The 20,933-nt window shown below is 44.0% G+C and overlaps 1 protein-coding gene across 1 annotated transcript in view; it reads left to right on the top strand.

The window, feature by feature from the left end:
* Positions 1–20,933, top strand: part of SLX9 (SLX9 ribosome biogenesis factor) — a 139,502-nt gene that overhangs the window by 89,755 nt on the left and 28,814 nt on the right. The window contains exons 3-4 of the mRNA XM_077272158.1: positions 1,543–1,605; positions 16,837–16,999. Of these exons, the coding sequence (XP_077128273.1) occupies positions 1,543–1,605; positions 16,837–16,999 (226 nt within the window). The remainder of the gene's footprint in view (positions 1–1,542; positions 1,606–16,836; positions 17,000–20,933) is intronic.

Raw genomic sequence — 20,933 nt, forward strand, 5'->3', positions numbered from 1 at the left:
CAGCGATTGTAACAACAGTCATTGTGTCTCAGCAGGCTCCCTTTAGGAATAAATGGACCTTCACAGTACTGTACAGGTTAATGACAAAACCACTCCATTAGTGTGAATGAGATCTGACAAAGAAGCAGTAATACCTTCATTTTCGGTCTCTAAAGGTCAGACCTGCAATCCTCATGTTATGGCATATCCTGGCACGGCCGTGTGAACTAACATGAAAAGATAGGAATACCACTTTATTTGGGAGAACCTGGTGACAGGTTCCCTTTAAAGTAAGGCCAGCACCTCACATGCATAACACAAGGAATAGCTGGAATTATACTCGCCTTTGGCGCGGCCGGTCTGATGGGCACCGCTGGTCTTCATCTAGCGCCTCCTTCTTGCTTCATGTAGATGACGTGTCCTATGTCATTCACAGTGTCCTCCATTACGCTCCCGCTCAAACTCACTTGGCTGTGCCTTGCCGAGGTCAGAACAGAGTACTGTAATGCGCATGCACTGGCGCTCTCTGCCCTCTACCTGCGCATGCGCATTGCAGTACTTCGCTGTCTCCTTGCCAGGGCAGAGCGAAGTATGCCGCAATGGCGGACACTGTGGGTGACATGGGACGCGTCATCCACCCGAAGCAATGAAGGAGGACAGCGATCGCCAGAAGGGAGGAGGTGCCTCATCACGACCAGTGTCGCCCATCGGACCAGACTGCCCTGTAGGTGAGTATCATAAAGGCTATTTTCATGTTATACAGAGCTCTATATTCAGGTGCTGGCCCTGCTTTATATGGAAAAATCCTGATGATAGGTTCTTTTTAAAAAAAAAAAAAAAAAATCTGAAAGCAGCATAATGTAGAGACCGAGAGTTTGATTCCATTGATGTGTCACTTACTGGGCTACTTGCTGTAGTTTTGGTAACCTCCTGCTCATAAAATAGTGATTTTAGCACTAGAGGACTAGTAAACCTGCTGTTCTGTAATCCTTCATATTCATGAGCTCTGTATAACTATGCCTTACCACTGAAATGCAGCTTTCTGCCTATGCACAGAGTACTGGTGTTTGGCAGAGTTATACAGGGCTCTTCACTGGTAGAGCTGCAGCAGATAAAACAATGATTTTATCAAAATTGCAGCCAATTAGGTAATCCATCACTGGAATCAGCATCTCTGAACCTATATCATGCTGCTGTCAGGTTAGCCGTAATCTGGTAACAGATTGCCTTAAAGGGGATCGTTCTTAGCTTTTAAAACAGTGATTTTTGTTTTTGGTTGACGTTGTATAATAACCTTGAAGCTGCATTTTTTCTTAGTTGACTACTTTGGGATAATGTGGCTGTTGCTACAGCTTTAGACTAGTGAGGAAGGCATCATAAATGGCCGACTGAAATGCTTAATATAACCATAGAGGTAGGAACAAGATTCTCAAAGCCGTATGGAAATGATGTGCGGTACTTGGTGTTGTAGGTCCGTATAATTTCTATTATGCTCCGCCATGTATTGACATTGGCCTCCTGTTTGTGTACTCACCTTTTCACTATTTTTTTCATCTGTTACAGAAGAGAAGATAATCCTGTCAAAGAAGGAAAAAACCAAGCAAAAGCGAGAGCGATGGTTACAGAGTAAGTTTTGACTTTCATGCTTTTTGCATTTCTATACAGTGTTTGAATTTAAAAATCTGATTGTTTTGCTGGTATGAATCGACTTCTGTGGCTGTCACATGGAACAGAAAGGCAAGCCACAATAGGTGGGCCGGATAGACTTACATGTCATTATTACTAGGGCACGTTCATGAGCCACAATAGGTGGGCCGGATAAACGTAATTTTCAACAGCAGAAAAAAAAAAGGCAGCAACTTACCTGCCCAGATCTTGGAACAAATGCACTGCATGGTGCAGCCAGCCCATAAAGCAAGATGTTAGCAACACAGGTGCAAAATACCAGATCAACCGCCACTCACCACATACCCACTCCTGGAGGGGGTGACTGCCCAGTATACAAGTGCACTTGTATCACCCCCTCCAGGAGTGGGTATGTGGTGAGTGGCTGTTGATCTGGTATTTTGCACCTGTGTTGCTAACATCTTGCTTTATGGGCTGGCTGCACCCTGCAGTGCATTTGTTCCAAGATCTGGGCAGGTAAGCTGCCTTTTTTTTTTTCTGCTGTTGAAAATTGAATTTTTGCAGACCTTGAGTCTTTCGTGGCTTTGCTGTTTAGTTTGGTGATGGGACTCGTAGGCGTGGGGACCCTTGGCGCGGGTTGCGAGCTTCCGTATTTTGGCCAAAATGTCAACAAATACCTCACTATTTTTGTATATTTTTACGCTGTATTTTTCGAGGTGCAGCCAAACCCAAACACGTTCGGTCTCGCATGAGGGGTGTTCACACTGAGATGCATAAATGATAGACTTACCTGACACTATTACTAGGTACACGTTCATGAACCACAATAGGTGGGCCGGATAGACTTACCTGACACTATTACTAGGTACACGTTCATGAACCACAATAGGTGGGCCGGATAGACTTACCTGACACTATTACTAGGTACACGTTCATGAACCACAATAGGTGGGCCGGATAGACTTACCTGACACTATTACTAGGCCACGTTCATGAACCACAATAGGTGGGCCGGATAGACTTGCCTGACACTATTACTATGCCACGCTCTTCAACAGTGCCAGCTCCAGGATCTCCAGTTATTATGTTCTATGGTCACAATCTGCAGTGTAATAAATGTTCCATGAGCTGATCCCAGGCATGGAAATATATAAATTATGCATGATTTCATCATAGAAACGCATTCATTCCGTTGTGCTTATTGTCAACTAAAGGCACTGGTAACGTTTCATCTACGCTGGCATTTTGCTGAATTTCTATCATTTGGTTGTATTGTAGGCCGATAGAAAGTGATCATGAAGCTTTGCTATTCATTGACACCATAAACTATGAAAAGGGTTGTCCAGGTTTAGAATACTGATGACCGGTCTTTAAAGGGGTGACCAAAACTAAAATTAATTTTAATCCTACATCTCTCTTTAGTTAATGTCATAATCTAATCTAATCTCTTTTCTAATACACTTTAATTAAAAAGTCTAGATTGTCTGCATACTACTCAGTATAACTGCTTTATTTTTATTTATTTTTTTTACCTACTTCCTGTGTGATTACTTCATAAGAGAATCCCACTGATGACGCTGCATTTCAGGGAATGGGCTAGTCCCTGCTCTGAGTATGCATTGGTTGTCCATTCCTGCGTATGCTCAGTAGGGTCTTGTGACTGTGTACTTTCCTTGTCAGTGCACAGTGACAGTGCGCTCCCTCTCAGGGCTCTGGTGAGTAGTGATGAGCTGGCAAGTGAGCGCACATTCAGTGAGCATTGTAAGGGGAAAACAAGCAAGCAGAGGCCAGCCCCACTTTCGCAAGTGACGTCTCTTGTGATTTTCTGTCTTGGACTTGTACTTGTACTTGGACTTGTATAAATCAGCAGCACTTCAGACTTGGCGGTTGCGCCTTCCATTCTTGCACCCCACCATCCAATACGTATAGGAGCATCCAGAGACTTTTCTTCAACACATGATATCCGGGAAGATGAGGAACGGCGGTTTTAATTAATTTTGTTCTCCAGGCAGATAAACTGCTGCCAGATGAGTTTCGTTCTGCTCTCCACATACAGTACAAATGGCTCCTCGCAAATTATTACCTTATGTACAGCACTATACATAACACAGCTCTATACGAAGATTCATTTTCCCAATGACAGACTGCAACTATTGTGGAGGCCAAACCAATAGGCCGAAATTAATTTTGCTCAATGTTAATATAATATAAAAAATGAATAATTGTTTGACTTAATATTGAGCAGAATTAAGTATGCTGACATCCCCGTATATACAGTATGACCCACCACATAACCCCCTCATACAATATCAGCCCCCACACAGTCCCCTCAATCAACAACCAAAGCGATCAACCTATGGGGCCTTATATATGTAAATCATAACAAAAATGACCCTTAAAAAAATCTGTCAATATTTAGTTAAGGTAGTTTTAAAAACTCAATACATAAAGACATACATGCACACAGTTATTGTAAAAAAACAGAGCAGAAATGAGGGGCAATAAGGACCAGTTTTCCCCTTCACACTTCCCTTCCTGAGAACGAGGTTGGCACCCTAAGTCCCTAAGTTGAAACGGTATTGTATAATATATAATGGCATCTTGTTCCAACGCATTTCCACGCTCTTTCGGTGATTCATCAGGGTATTCCTTCAATCTGGACAAGAAAAGGAGGACAGCTCACAGGCCAAGGCACTATGCCCCCGCATAGCCCCAACATAGAATATGAGCCCCACACAGCCTCCCTATATGCAGCATGAGCCCCCACATAGCCCCGTACATACAGTATGATCGCTCACCCACAGCCCTCTGCAAACTGTATGAATCCACACGTAACCCCTGCATACAGTATGAGTCCCCACATAGCTCCCTATATACAGTATGAGCCCCATATAGCTACCTAGATACAGTATGAACACTCACATAACTCCCTATGTACAGTATAAGCTCCACATTGCTCCCTATATACAGTATGAGCCCCTATATAGCCTCCTATATACAGTATGAGCCCCTATATAGCCTCCTATATACAGTATAAGCTCCAAATAGCTCCCTATATACAGTATGAGCCCCATATAGCTACCTAGATACAGTATGAACACTCACAACTCCCCATGTACAGTATAAGCTCCACATTGCTCCCTATATACAGTATGAGCCCCTATATAGCCGCCTATATACAGTGTGAGCCTGCACATAGCCTCCTATATATAGTATGAGCCCCTATGTAGCCTCGTATATACAGTATAAGCTCCACATTGCTCCCTATATACAGTATGAACCTCTATATAGCCTCCTATATACAGTATGAACCCCTATATAGCCTCCTATATACAGTATAAGCTCCCCATTGCTTCCTATATACAGTATGAACCTCTATATAGCCTCCTATATACATTATGAACCCCTGTGTAGCCTCCTATATACAGTATGAACCCCTATATAGCCTCCTATATACAGTATAATCTCCACATTGCTCCCTATATACAGTATGAGCCCCTATATAGCCTCCTATATACAGTAAGAGTCCCCACATAGCTCCCTATATACAGTATGAGCCCCTATGTAGCCTCATATATAGTGTAAGCTCCACATTGCTCCCTATATACAGTATGAGCCCCTATATAGCCTCATATATACAGTGAGTCCCCACATAGCTCCCTATATACAGTATGAGCCCCTATATAGCCTCTTATATACAGTATAAGCTCCACATTGCTCCCTATATACAGTATGAGCCCTTATATAGCCTCCTATATACACTGTGAGCCTGCACATAGCCTCCTATATACAGTGTGAGCCTGCACATAGCCTCCTATATACAGTATGAGCCCCTATGTAGCCTCATATATAGTGTAAGCTCCACATTGCTCCCTATATACAGTATGAGCCCCTATATAGCCTCATATATACAGTGAGTCCCCACATAGCTCCCTATATACAGTATGAGCCCCTATATAGCCTCTTATATACAGTATAAGCTCCACATTGCTCCCTATATACAGTATGAGCCCTTATATAGCCTCCTATATACAGTGTGAGCCTGCACATAGCCTCCTATATACAGTATGAGCCCCTATATAGCCTCCTATATACAGTATGAGCCCTCGCATTCCATACATATATTAATTAAAAACACATGCAGACATACCTTGCTCCCGTTCCCCTGGCGGTCTGCTCCGGTCCCTGTGGCTCCACTAGTCTGGTCAGCTTGTACACGCCATCGCTGGCACCAGCTGATGGTATCATCTCTCTGACACATTACAGCGGAGGCAACGCCGATGGCGGCGCACAAAACAATATAGTGAGGGCGATCTGGCGATGGGCCCCCCGGGGGTAGCCCAGATTGCTCTGATTATAATCCGCCTATGGTGCTTATTATTTGTAAAGGATGTAACATCTTAGTGGTTGGTTATTCCTGTTGTTTAACACTTGGGGCTTGTTCACACAAGCATTTTACAATACTAGTAAAGTGATTGAGGAATTGTGACACCTCATGCACAGGCTGCCTATTATTTTCGTGTAGATCGGACCATTTAAAGCTTTTTATCAAATCTGCAGGATGTCCGTTCTTTCAGCATTTTTTTTCAGTGTTCTTCACCAATTAAAATGAATGTGGGAAAAAAAGAGCATTAAAAACGTGTGTATTTTAAGCAGCATGTTTCCTGCCAACACTTGTATTTGCAGAAGAAAAACCAGCAGCAAATACTGAATGTGGGCACATAGCCTTATACTAGTCTCCACCTGTTGTTTTTTGGTTTCTTTTTGAATATTTATGGTGTGTATTATTTTTCTGTTGTCTGTCTGTCAGTGTATATAGAGTCTTAGAGGAAAGTGACCTTTATAATGGAAGTGTATTGTGTTTTTGATGTACAGCACACAGTCAGTCACGTCCACAAGAATTAATAACTTGGAGATTTGTAAAAAGCCCAATTCTTAATCTGCAGTTTTGTTCCTGATTTAACCATCTGTTCTTTCGGTGTTGTGATAATGTGTGGAGACAGATTAAACTGAATTACACACAAAATCTATCTGTTTTTCCGGGCTGAATCTTGTTTTATTCAGTAGTGTACTCGCTTACTTAAAAAGGGTTGTCCACTCTTGAAAAAAATAATTTGTGTGTACTATACACTCCCTGTTCTGATCATATTTCTTTCTGTCCAGCTACTACACTGATGCCTCCACCTTGTGCCAGTGAATGCACCGGTTACCCCTCCGCTACAGAGTACAATATAAATGTCTCTCTCTCACCCACAAAGCTCTGTACAGTTCTGTACCACTATACACCACCAACTCTCATCTGTTTATCACCCTACCCGGGCTCAGTTCTGCAAATGATCCAAGACTACAACCTCTGTAATCTGAACCTCCCACCTCAGTCTCCAAGACTTTTCTCGTTCTGCCCCAGTTTTCTTACTCCAGATGATCCGATTGATATCTAGCCCCCAAATGTTTTAATCGTGTTTTAAAAACGCATCTCTTTAGACAGATGTTTCACCTCACTTCACTAATCGAACTCTTCCTTCTTTCTATATTTTCCTTAAAATCTGGTCCCACCTTAGTCATCTGTCTCCACATCCTCCATGCACCCAGTAGCACTTGGTAGCTGTACTTACACAGAACTTGGCGCTATACCAATAAAATTAATATTATTTATCATTATTCATCTGCTATTGGATGCTTTGTCCTGGGGACATCACTTTGGTCACTTTTTTTTTTAAACTATCTGTAAAATGGTGAAAGCTCAACTGCTGAAGACGGAGGGAACGTCTGCTTGGGAAGTGACAAGAACTATCCTAAACATGACCGACAACTCCCACTCCCGTTATAAGAATGGGAGCTGATGGCTTTGAGAATGCAAACATTTAATCCTGGGAATATACGGAGGCTTTGTGCAGTTGCTAATTCTAGCATTCAGCTTCCTCCCCTAGTTTAACAGTGAAAAATAAGTACATGTTGTGGCATCCTAGGTCTAAAAGGGTTAAAAAGGGCTTTGGATACATTCGATGTTGTCTCCAATTTGTCAGAAGATTCTATTTATTTTTTTAATTCCATGCTTGTTTTAGAGCAGCCTAGTTTAGCGTCAGAGCCCACGTAAGCATACACATGAGCGAGCCATGGAAGCGAGCCATGGCAGCTGCTCCTACGCACAGTGATGGCCGGGGTGGATGCTCTACTGTGTGATGGCCAGGGTGGATGCTCTACTGTGTGATGGCCGGGGTGGATGCTCTACTGTGTGATGGCCAGGGTGGATGCTCTACTGTGTGATGGCCGGGGTGGATGCTCTACTGTGTGATGGCCAGGGTGGATGCTCTACTGTGTGATGGCCGGGGTGGATGCTCTACTGTGTGATGGCCAGGGTGGATGCTCTACTGTGTGATGGCCGGGGTGGATGCTCTACTGTGTGATGGCCAGGGTGGATGCTCTACTGTGTGATGGCCAGGGTGGATGCTCTACTGTGTGATGGCCGGGGTGGATGCTCTACTGTGTGATGGCCGGGGTGGATGCTCTACTGTGTGATGGCCGGGGTGGATGCTCTACTGTGTGATGGCCAGGGTGGATGCTCTACTGTGTGATGGCCGGGGTGGATGCTCTACTGTGTGATGGCCGGGGTGGATGCTCTACTGTGTGATGGCCGGGGTGGATGCTCTACTGTGTGATGGCCGGGGTGGATGCTCTACTGTGTGATGGCCGGGGTGGATGCTCTACTGTGTGATGGCCGGGGTGGATGCTCTACTGTGTGATGGCCGGGGTGGATGCTCTACTGTGTGATGGCCGGGGTGGATGCTCTACTGTGTGATGGCCGGGGTGGATGCTCTACTGTGTGATGGCCGGGGTGGATGCTCTACTGTGTGATGGCCGGGGTGGATGCTCTACTGTGTGATGGCCGGGGTGGATGCTCTACTGTGTGATGGCCGGGGTGGATGCTCTACTGTGTGATGGCCGGGGTGGATGCTCTACTGTGTGATGGCCGGGGTGGATGCTCTACTGTGTGATGGCCGGGGTGGATGCTCTACTGTGTGATGGCCGGGGTGGATGCTCTACTGTGTGTCAGCCGCATGTTCCTATTGCACCTCACGTCTGCCTATAATTTCACTTTGTGCCCGGCCTCCTTGCACTTCAATTCCAGCTGACTCCTTCTTATTTAGCGTGTAAATCCTTTCACTGATAACCACTGTGCAAGCTATGTCCATGACTTTATAGAGATGGCCAGAAACAAAGAGTTATGCTTTCTTATTCTTTAATTTTCTTAAAGGCTATGGATACCTTTTTAAATAATTTTTACATATCAGTGGTTGCATTTAGTTAAAGGGTAATTATACTTTCAAGTAGCCTAATAATCACTCCTCCCGTCAAAATGTTTATCCTTTTAATATATTGCAATCTTCATATTATATAGCACTATGTACCTTATATACTCGAGTATAAGCCGACCCAAGTATAAGCCGACCCCCCTAATTTTGCCACAAAAAACTGGGAAAACTTATTGACTCGAGTATAAGCCTAGGGTGGGAAATGCAGCAGCGACCGGTTAATGTCAAAAATAAAAATAGATACCAATAAAAGTAAAATTAATTGAGACATCAGTAGGTTAAGTGTTTTTGAATATCCATATTGAATCAGGAGCCCCATATAATTCTCCATACAGTTCATGATGGGCCCCATAAGATGCTTCATATTAAAATATACCCCATATAATGCTGCACAAAGGTTAATAATGGCCCCATAAGATGCTCCATAGAAACATTTGCCCCATACAATGCTGCATAAAGGTTGATGGGCCCCATAAGATGCTCCACACATTATGGCCCCATTAGATGCTCCACACATTATGGTCCCATGAGATGCTCCATACATTATGGCCCCATACGATGCTCCATACATTGTGGCCCCATGAGATGCTCCACACATTAGGGGCCCCATGAGATGCTCCACACATTAGGGGCCCCATGAGATGCTCCACACATTATGGCCCCATGAGATGCTCCACACATTATGGCCCCATTAGATGCTCCACATATTATGGTCCCATGAGATGCTCCATACATTATGGCCCCATACGATGCTCCATACATTGTGGCCCCATGAGATGCTCCACACATTAGGGGCCCCATGAGATGCTCCACACATTATGGCCCCATGAGATGCTCCACACATTATGGCCCCATGAGATGCTCCACACATTATGGCCCCATGAGACGCTCCACACATTATGGCCCCATACGATGCTCCACACATTGTGGCCCCATACGACGCTCCACACATTATGGCCTCATGAGATGCTCCACACATTATGGCCCCATACGATGCTCCACACATTATGGCCCCATGAGATGCTTCATACATAGTGGCCCCATGAGATGCTCCACACATTATGGCCCCATACAATGCTCCATACATAGTGGCCCCATGAGATGCTCCACACATTATGGCCCCATACGATGCTCCACACATTGTGGCCCCATGAGATGCTCCACACATTATGCCCCATACGATGCTCCTCATATATGCCCCATAAGATGCTCCATACATTTGCCCCATTTGCTGTTGCTGCGATTAAAATAAAAAAAATCACATACTCACCTCTCTTCGCTCAGGCCCCCAGCACTTGCGATAGTCACCTTCCTCGTTCCATCGCTGCGCGCTGCTCTGTCTTCCATCCTCGGCACTGACTGTTCAGGCAGAGGGCGGCGCGCACACTAATTGCGTCATCGCGCCCTCTGACCTGAACAGTCACAGCCAGAGGACGGAAGACAGAGCAGCGCGCAGCTATGGAACGAGGAAGGTGACTATCGCGCAATGCTCCCCCTCCCCTGATATACTCACCTGCTCCCGGCGCGGTCCCCTGGCAGCGTCTCACTGTCAGATGGTCTCCGGGAGCCGGCGCCATCTTCCTGTGTTCAGCGGTCACGTACCGCTCATTAGAGTAATGAATATGCGTGCATATTCATTACTTTAATGAGCGGTACCACGTGACCGCTGAACACAGGAAGCGCTGCCCGGAGACCATGGGACATGCAGGGACAGCGCCAGGAGCAGGTAAGTATATCACAGCCGCCGCTCCCCCTCACCCGCCGACCCCACACCGACACTGACTCGAGTATAAGCCAAGAGGGTCACTTTCAGCCCAAAAAAGTGGGCTGAAAATCTCGGCTTATACTTGGGTATATACGGTACTTACAATTGCTCACTTTGCCTTTCTACCCAGATAATTCTTCTCTTTGCTAGAAGATATTACACAGCAGTAGTGATCAATGTATCTACGACTCCAACTCTGGGCTGAGATACAAGACTTGTTGGAAAGTACAGAATAATCTTCCTGTGTCTCGTTTCTCCTACTTCATCTCTCTGCTGCTCTCTTCCTCCCATCTTCCCTCCCTATAGGGTATTTTCAGCATTACAGGTATCTGGCAGTCCCTCTGGCTTGAGAGAGACTGTTTTGAGTTGTTTTTTTCCAACGTGGACGGTGAGTTCAGGAGACAGAGGTAGAGGATGTATTATCTTATAAGTTGGGAATGAAGCCGATTTCTCTGATAAGGTATATTATAAAGTTTCTTATATTCACCTATACCACTAATTTATTTAAAGTTTGTTGAAAATACAGTTACCATTTAGTAGCGTTCCTCTAATTTTAGTCTGCAATTGTCATACATTTTCAAACCTCCTGATATGCTTTTTTCAGCCTGTACAAAGTTTCAGATTTTTCTTTTGAGAGAGTGGTTCTTCCAGTAATATAGGCTGGATGTGAGATCTGTGTGTATCCAGGGTGCTGCGGCTTTCACTTTCTTTTATCTATCCGCTTCTATTCTGCACTTATTTTTTCTTCACCTGATTTACTTCTTTTCCAGAAAGGAGAAAAAAGCGCAGTTCTAAGCTTTAAAAATTGCAATATTATTAATACAAATTGTATAAAGCATGCATGAAATTCATAAAGACGAACAAGACTGTACATGGATAACCAAGCAGAATGGCCAAGCAATAAACAAATATGAATGCTTGAGCAATAGCTCATTTAAGTGTAACAGACACAATGGTCCTATGTATGAATGTAAACACATAATTATGAAGATTGTGGGTATATAGTAAGCAAACTCCTACCCATGGCAATGAGGCAGACTGCAAGGTTACCATGATAAAAACAGTCCCCAACGCGCGTTTCGCTTGAGTAGTACTATGCTACTTCAGGGGGTCCGGTATGCAAGACTAACGGGACCTTAAGTATTTTTGGCGCAGATCATGTACCTCAGGGGGTCTGGTATGCAAGACTATCGGGTCCCTAAGTATTTTTGGCGCAGATCATGTGATCGGAGCACCAGCCAATGAGATTGAGATGGCGGTGCATGCGCACCCCGCTGTGCACATTCCCCAATGATCACCCATACCATCAAGGTAGTACCACACATACTCCGTAGTGTGGACGCATCACGTACCGAGCATGTGCGGACACAATTTCCTTCTTTTCTGTAGTCTGTTTTCTCTGGCCCTCCCTGAGACTGTACATGCTTTCTCTCATGTGCCTATTGTGAAAACCTTATGTACAACCCTCTCCACCTCCCTGCTGTTATCACTGACATTGAGAGAAGTGAGGAGAGCTGGCCTCCAGAACCAGAGCTAATCTTTGACAGATTTGTAACATTTTTATAAAACCATTAAACTAGATAAAGAACTTATAGATGTTCTGCATCTGCTTAATGGTAAAGAATTCTTAGCAAACACTGTTTAGAAAGTTGCTTAACTTTGAATTCAGAAAGAAAATTAACAATAAAAATAAATTATGTCGAAGGTGTACATAGCCTTTAAGGGGATTTTTGCTTTTTCAGCTGCAGTTAATGAGACTTTGGCATCTTATTGTGAAATGTAAGTGAATGTGGTTACACCCAAGGGTGTTACAACATTGAATTGGATCTAAATCAATCAATCTGAAGCACCTGATCTTCAAACACTGGGAGAAAAAGCTCAGAATATGTGTTAGAAATTAGGGCATAATCTGTACAAATATACATGTATTTGAATGCCTCTATTATATTGATGGCTGGGCTGAACCGTGAACACGACAGGCACATATTTTTACCTTTAGCGTCCCCCTATTTCCACATAGATTGTCATCTTGTGAGCAGGGCCCTCACTCCTCTTGGTGTTCATTGAGCTATGTGTTACTCTGTAATGTCTTATTTTGTTTGTGCAAGTTCCCTCTGACTTGTAAAGTGTTGCGGAATATGTTGGCGCTATAGAAATAAAATTAGTATTACTATGTTAATATATTTTTTATATATACATGCAGACACGGTCATGGCCGAAAGTGTTGGCACCCTTGAAATTGTTCCGAAAAATAAAGTATTTTTTCCAGAAAATTATTGCAATTACACAGGTTTTGTTATACACATTTATGTACTTTGTGCGTATTGGAACAACACAAAAAAAATGAAAAAAAAAAGTCAAATTGGACATCATTTCACACAATCCCTAAAAATGGTCTGGACAAAATTGTTTGCACTTTTCCAAAATTGTAGGTAAACAATAGTGACTCGTTACTCGAGTTTTCCTTGGGGTGCCCGGGTATGCACCGAGTATCATGGGTGCTCAAGTGCCATGTCTGAGTCCCCGCGGCCACATATTTCACTCCTGTTAGGCCGGGTTTGTGTCTGTGCGCGCAGGGTACGATCTGCATACATCCGCATGCGTCACATACCTTTAACATGATGTACGCAGGGACATGTTTTTGCATGCGTTCGCTTGCGGATGCGTACGCATGCATTGTTTTGAGGTGTGAGGCGGAGTCCGGCAAACGCAACATGTTGCATTTTTTGAGGCGTCAAATATTGCGCGATTGTCCGCATTCTGACAATTGCTTAAACACCGCATTAGCGTCTATGGGAACGCATTGGTACACAGTGACATGCGTTCGATACGCATGCACACTTTAGACTGCACAGGTCCAGAAAATGATGTCCCCGCCTCCACCATGCGCATAAAAAACGCAAACGCATGCCAAAACGCGTTTAAATGCATTAAACACATGCACATGCAGCATTTTTGTTTGTATCCTGCACAAGATGATGTGCTGGCGTAGACATGATTTTGCATGCTTTTTGGCATGCGTTTGCACATGCAGATGACACACTGCGCACAGAAACGCTAATGTGAACTTAGCCTTAGACAACCACAAAACATGCGCTGATTGCTTGTGTTTGTCAAGCAATTCACCCATATTTTGTGGCTGTCTACCAGCTGTGAAACATGTGCCTGCGGGGACTCAACTTTTTTTTCAAACCAGTGATGCTCGTTCAAACTCACCTGTGACCAGTAACAGGTGTAGACAATATGAAAATCACACCTGAAACCAGATAAAAAGGGGAGAAGGTGACTCAATATTTGCATTGTGTGTGTGTGTTACACTAAGCATGGAGAACAGAAAGAAGAGAAGTCCATCTCCAGAGATTTTGATGTTCCTTTGTCCACGTTGCGCAACATGGTCAAGAAACTTACATCCCATGGCACTGTAGGTAATCTCCCTGGACTTGGACAGCAGTGACCAAATTGATGAAAAGTTGCAACTCATAGTCCGGATGGTGGATAAGCAACTCCAATTAAGTTCCAAAAAATTGTAAGCTTTCCTGCAGACTCATGATGCATCAGTGTGAGCGCAAACTGTCGACATTTGGATGAAACGAAACACTATAGCAGGAGGTCCCGGAGGACGCCACTGTCAACACAGGGACATAAAAAAAGCTACACTGCAGTTTGCCAAAATGTATGTGAGTAAGCCAAAATCCTTCTGGGAAAGCGTCCTGTGAACAAATGACACCAAGATTGTGCTTTGTTGGTAAAGCACAACATTCTACTGTTTACGGAAAACCGAATGCGGGCTACAAAGAAAAGAGCACAGTACCTACAGTCAAATATGGTGGAGGTCCAAAGATGTTTTGAGGTTGTTTTGCTGCCTCTGGCACAGAATGCCTTGACTGTGTGCAAGGAATCATGAAATCTGAAGATTACTAAACAATTGCTTCCTAAGTCATGGGTCTCCCAGCTGGACAATGAACCCAAACCTAATTCAAGAAGCACCCAGAAATGGATGTAAACAAAGTACTGGAGGGTTCTGAAGTGGCAGCAATGAGTCTGGATCTAAATCCCATTGAACACCTATGGAGAGATCTTAGAATTGCTGTTGGGAGACCTGGAGCAGTTTACAAAAGAGGGGGCCAAAATTCTAGTTAAGAGGTGTAAGAAGCTTGTTGATGTTAATAGGAAGCTACTGATTGCAGTTATTTATTCCAAAAGGTGTACAACGAAATATTAAGTTGAGGGTGCCAACAATTTTGTCCTGTCTTTTATGGGGTTTTGTGTGAAATGATGTCCAATTTGCCTTTTTCTTCCTCTCTTTTTTTTTGTTTTTTTCCCCAATACAAACAATGGAAATATACATGTATATAACAAAACATGTTTAATTGCAATAATTTTCTGGGAGAAATACTTTATTTTCTGGAACAATTTCAAGGGTGCCAACACTTTCGATAATGACTGTATGTCAACCTTAAAGGGATCCTGTCACCCCCAAAATCGACAATGAGCTAAACCCACAGGCATCAGGGGCTTATCTACAGCATTCTGTAATGCTGTAGATAAGCCCCCGATGTATCCTGAAAGATGAGAAAAAGAGGTTAGATTATACTCACCTGGGCGGTCCGATCCGATGGGCATTGTGGTCTGGGACCTCCTATCTTCTTACGATGATGTCCTCTTCTTGTCTTCACGCTGTGGCTCCGGCGTAGGCGTACTTTGTCCTGTTGAGGGCAGAGCACAGTACTGCAGTGCACAGGCGCTGGGCCTCTCTGACCTTTCCCGGCCTCTGCGCACTGCAGTACTTTGCTCTGCCCTCAACAGGACAGACAAAGTACACCTGCATCGGAGCCACAGCGTGAAGACAAGAAGAGGACATCATCGTAAGAAGATGGGAGGCCTCGGACCAGACCGCGACGCCCACCGCATCGGGACCGCCCCCTGGGTGAGTATAATCTAACCTCTTTTTCTTATCTTTCAGGATACATTGGGGGCTTATCTACAGCATTACAGAGTGATGTAGATAAGCCTTTGATGCCGATGGGGTTATCTCATCGTCAATTTTGGGGGTGACAGGTTCCCTTTAAAAGGTAACTGAAAATCTATCTTTGGGAAACACAGATGCTTTGGATATTGTCATTCTGAAGACACAGGCTTGGATCACACCAGCGTATGTTCTCCCATGTGAGAGAATCTGGCCGATAATGCTATTCTCACTAGGATCAGGGTTTGATCTGACAGTCACCTTAGTGTGATCTGATTGTCTCGCATTAGAGAATTGTATAACCGGCGCGCAGAAGATGGAGAACTTAATTTCTTCGTCTTCTCCATTATTTCTGTGACTGCCCTCAGATGACATGCGAGAGCAGTCCGATGTTTTAAATGCACCCATATATTTGTACAAGTGATTGGTAATGATCTGCAGTCCTACATGTAGCCACTACAGCACAATGCTGGGAAACAACGAAGGAGCCCAGAAAACTCCTTTTGATTTATTGTTATTACCGCAGCAAACCTTATACATGTACGGCTTTGGATGACTGAATGGCTGTCCTATTAGAATATTGCAGTTGCTTTAGTAGCCCGTACACTAAGGCTATGTCTCCACGTTACGGATTGGCGGCGGTATCGCCGCAGCGGCGAAGCCGCTCGGCGCTAAGCCCCGCCCCCTTTCTGGGACGCGATCATGCCGGATGTGTTAACTCTTCACATCCGGGATGATCGCGCTCTCCCATAGGGCCCTGTGACATGCCTTGCGGGGACGCTGCGTCCCCGCAAGGTGTACGGACATGCTGCGATCTGAAAAGACGCGCAGCATGTCTGTAGTCGCAGGGCCGCCGCGTGCGGGTTTCCACGCATAGTGGAGACGGGATTTCATCAAATCCCCTCCACTATGCTGGAACATCTGGACGCTGCGTGTTTGACGCTGCAGCGCTGCGCAGCGTCAAACTCGCAGCGTTTACTTAACGTGGAAACATACCGCGGCTACGGATATCAATCATTTGGCCAATTTCTGGTGAAATGGTTTTCAGATCTTTAGTTGGGTTAGATCTTTACAGACTTTTCTACTTTGTATTTACCTTTTCTTTTTTTCAGACTATGTTTTGGTTTGTTTTTCCTCTTGGAATTGGAAGTAAATATACTTAATTAACAAAACCTCCTTTTCTTCAGAAATCGATTCCCTGAAACTGGCACAGCTGGCAAAAAAGGCTCAAGCCAAGAGAAAAGCTACACCGGTGGTTGGGGACATGCAGCCCCTCATGGATGCCTTACCTGAGCTGTCCGCATTAACATCTGCTAGTAGACCCCGAGCTCGGCGGAAGCAGCCCAAAGAGTAAGTTGTCTTGTTTCTTATTTTCTACCTTAATAAAAAAAACTCCTTCAAATTTTGTTTGGTGATGCACACAAGGCGATTTCTCACTGACCGCATTTATCAGCCCCATCCTACATCCGTTGGGCACAGTGACGTTGCCTATGTCCCTGGAGGCGATGGCCGTGCTTCACACTTTTTCTTACCGCCGTGAACTTTACATGAAGCGGCAGTCGGGTGCACGCTTGTACGCCAGTCGATTTCCTAATCTGCATACCAGGTAAAGATTCCCCTGATTTTGTATTTATCAGGGTCCCAAAGGTTCAACCCACACTGATCCAGAATTCATCTCTAATCACAGCAAGTGATATGTGTTTTCATTTACAATGTCCCTTTAAACTTGTAATCCACACAATAAGCCGATTATGGGGTGAAAAGTGTAACATTAGACCTCCTGATTCACACAGTCAAACGCATTCTTGTTTGGGGGTCCGAATACGGACCATGAATCACGGAATGGCTTCAGGTCTCCTGACCTGAACTTTGTCTCCTTTTTTTTTTTTTTTTTGATTATGAGGCTATAAAAATTGGTTCAGGGGACTCCGTAAATCACGGTCTGTACTCAGACCACTAAATGCAGATGTGTGAAATCGGCTTTATTCTTTCAGTAAGGGACAGGTGAAACCACTGTGCAAAGCAGGGTTGTGGAGTCAGTAAGCCAAACCACCGACTCCTCAATTTCCCGGACTCTGACCCCACAGCCCTGGTCACTAATGAGCATGTGCATAAAGTGCACCACAGATTTATCTCCACTAAAAGCCGAGATTCTTAGATCAGGAACAGCACAGACTTTTATAGGACATTTCATAACTTTCCCATATTCCTATGAAAACATTTACAGCACATAATGCAGTGTACTACTGTACCCAATTTATTATATAATTTAGGAGTCTGAGTCGGTCCATTATATTCCAATTCCACCAAAATGGACGCAAACTCCACAGCCCTGATGCAAGGAGCATTTTAATCAATAATACTGCCATTCAGTGACCATATGAGGTTCAGATCCCCGGTCTGTGCATGCGTTCCGCATCTCCTTATCTAACATCTGCAAGGAGTTTGTATGTTCTCCCCGTGTTCGGCTGGATTTCCTCCAGGTTCTCCGGTTTCCTCCCACACGGCAAAGACATACTGATAGGGAATGTAGATTGTGAGCCCCAATGGGGACAGTGATGAAGATGTCTGTGGTGGGCTGTGGAAATTATTGGCATTATATATGTGAGCATAATAAATTAATATGTTAAAATATAGAAAATCAATCATAAATGTAATGGAAATGGCCTCCCTTATGTATAAGTGGGTTGCGTGTACAGTACTTGCCTTACATAATAGTAAATGAGGTATTAACACTTTCTGTAGCACAGAATAAGCCACATACACGGAATCCCGGCTTCTCTCTGTAGCACAGAATAAGCCACATACACGGAATCCCGGCTTCTCTCTGTAGCACAGAATAAGCCACATACACGGAATCCCGGCTTCTCTCTGTAGCACAGAATAAGCCACATACACGGAATCCCGGCTTCTCTCTGTAGCACAGAATAAGCCACATACACGGAATCCCGGCTTCTCTCGGTAGCACAGAATAAGCCACATACACGGAATCCCGGCTTCTCTCGGTAGCACAGAATAAGCCACATACACGGAATCCCGGCTTCTCTCGGTAGCACATGAGTTGCCAGTGATGGATGTGGACAGATGTGCTGCTGTGAGAACAGAAGATTAAATGACCCTGTGATGTGTCAGGGATCTTGTTTAGATCCGTTTGGCGTGCTGCGGGATTAGGAGATTAATTTTCTCATTGTTTTGTGAATTTATAATTTACGTGGTTTAGCTTTTATAGTTACTCATGTGGCACGGTATATAACCTTTGTGATTTTTAAGATACTTGCTGTGTTACTTATACAGCGCTTACATATTCTGAAAGAAATACAAGGTAAGTAAGGTCATTAATTACATTTTGGTTTATTCTCCCTGAATTACGATATTAAGTTGGAGACATTTTAGATTTTTAATAACAGAAAATCTGTAGTCCACTTGATTGCTTCCACGCCACACTTGTCCAACTATGTTTTCATAGACCTTACATTGTGTACAGATGGTGGAACAGGAACAGGCCACAAAGTTGGAATCATACAATTGTTTAAATTTTGCATGACTTCATCTTAGACTTCACTGGAAGTAAGAGGCATAAACCTAATCCTTAAAGAAGCCCTCCTCCTCCCTTCAAAGTGTTTATCCTCTTAATACATTGCAATCATCATATTATACAGCACTGTGTACTTATAATTGCTCATTTTGCCTTTCTCAAAGCAAAAGAGGGCAGAAGCCAGCGCTGCTTATGGTCAGGAGGACACAATACATGAAGTGCACATGCACATATTGATTTCTAACTGTATCTCAAAATTAGACATTTAGCAAACAATTGATCAATTTTTTGAGCCACCCCGCCACGCCAAGGCATTTTCATAATGGGGCAGTCCTACTCTACGTTTTTTATATTCGCTGTGCCATAAAGGCCTCAAAAATGTATTAAAAGCAAGACCACATTAAATGCAAGCTGTACCTGAAGCATTTCTGAATCACTCCCATGGCGCCAGAGGGGCAAGTGCAGATAAAGGCCGACCAGGTCCAGACTGACATTTCAGGTCCAACCTCCACACTGCCTAACCAGCACCACAGATGAAGGGTGAGACAGGCTGAGACACAGGTGCACAATTAAACAGCGCCTAGGGCAGGGCAGGGCTGCTGTATGTGTGTGCAGCAGCCTATCAATCACAGTGAACACAGAGAATAAATGGCGTACATAACCCAGTGCGCACGGCAACAGTGGTGGTCAGCCACATACCAATATCAAAGACTGCTGCACACACATACAGCAGCCCTGCCCTAGGCTCTGTTTGATTGTGCACCTGTGTCTCAGCCTGTCTCATCCTTTATCTGTGGTGCTGGTTAGGCAGTGTGTAGGTTGGACCTGAAATGTCTATGTCTGGACCTGGTCGGCCTTTATCTGCACTTGCCCCTCTGGCGCCATGGGAGTGATTCAGAAATGCTTCAGGTACAGCTTGCATTTAATGTGATCTTGCTTTTAATACATTTAGGAGGCCTTTATGGCACAGCGAATATATAAAATGTAGAGTAGGACTGCCCCATTATAAGAATGCCGTGGCGGGGTGGCTCAAAGAATTGATCAATTGTTTGCTAATTGTCTCATTTTGAAATACAGTTAGAAATCAATATGTGCATGTGCACTTTATGTATTGCGTTCTGACCATAAGCAGTGCTGGCTTCTCCCCTCTTGCATTTTGCCTTTCTACCTAGTAAATTATTTCGCTTTTCTTTGCTCTATGTAGAAACAGGAAGTCTCTTGTCCCTGCATTTACAATCCCTCTCTTCACCTCTTGACTCGGCCGCTTCGCTCCTCCTTCCTGCCATAGACTTTTGTAGTGACCCATGACTTGTGCAGAGACAATTGACCTCCTGTTTCTACATACAGCTTAGAAGGATTCAGCTAGTCTGTTTCTAATCACGAGATGTCATAGACCTAATGGAAAAGGGAAGAATTACCTGGTTAAAAGGGGAAAGTGAGCAATTGTAGGCAAACAGTGCTACATAACTTGATGACTGCAGGAAAACTATAGTACATTTCTAATTGGAGATATTTGCTAATATTTTTATTATTGCACCTAATACATACAGTTATATGAAAAAGTTTGGGCACCCCTATTAATCTTAAGCTTAATGTTTTATTAAAATTGTTTTGTTTTTTTTGCAACAGCTATTTATTTCAGTTTCATATATCTAATAACTGTTGGACACAGTAATGTTTCTGCCTTGAAATTAGGTTTATTGTACTAACAGAAAATGTGCAATCTGCATTCAAACAAAATTTGACAGG

Source organism: Ranitomeya variabilis, chromosome 7 (genome assembly GCF_051348905.1).
Source record: "Ranitomeya variabilis isolate aRanVar5 chromosome 7, aRanVar5.hap1, whole genome shotgun sequence".
NCBI lineage: Eukaryota > Metazoa > Chordata > Amphibia > Anura > Dendrobatidae > Ranitomeya > Ranitomeya variabilis.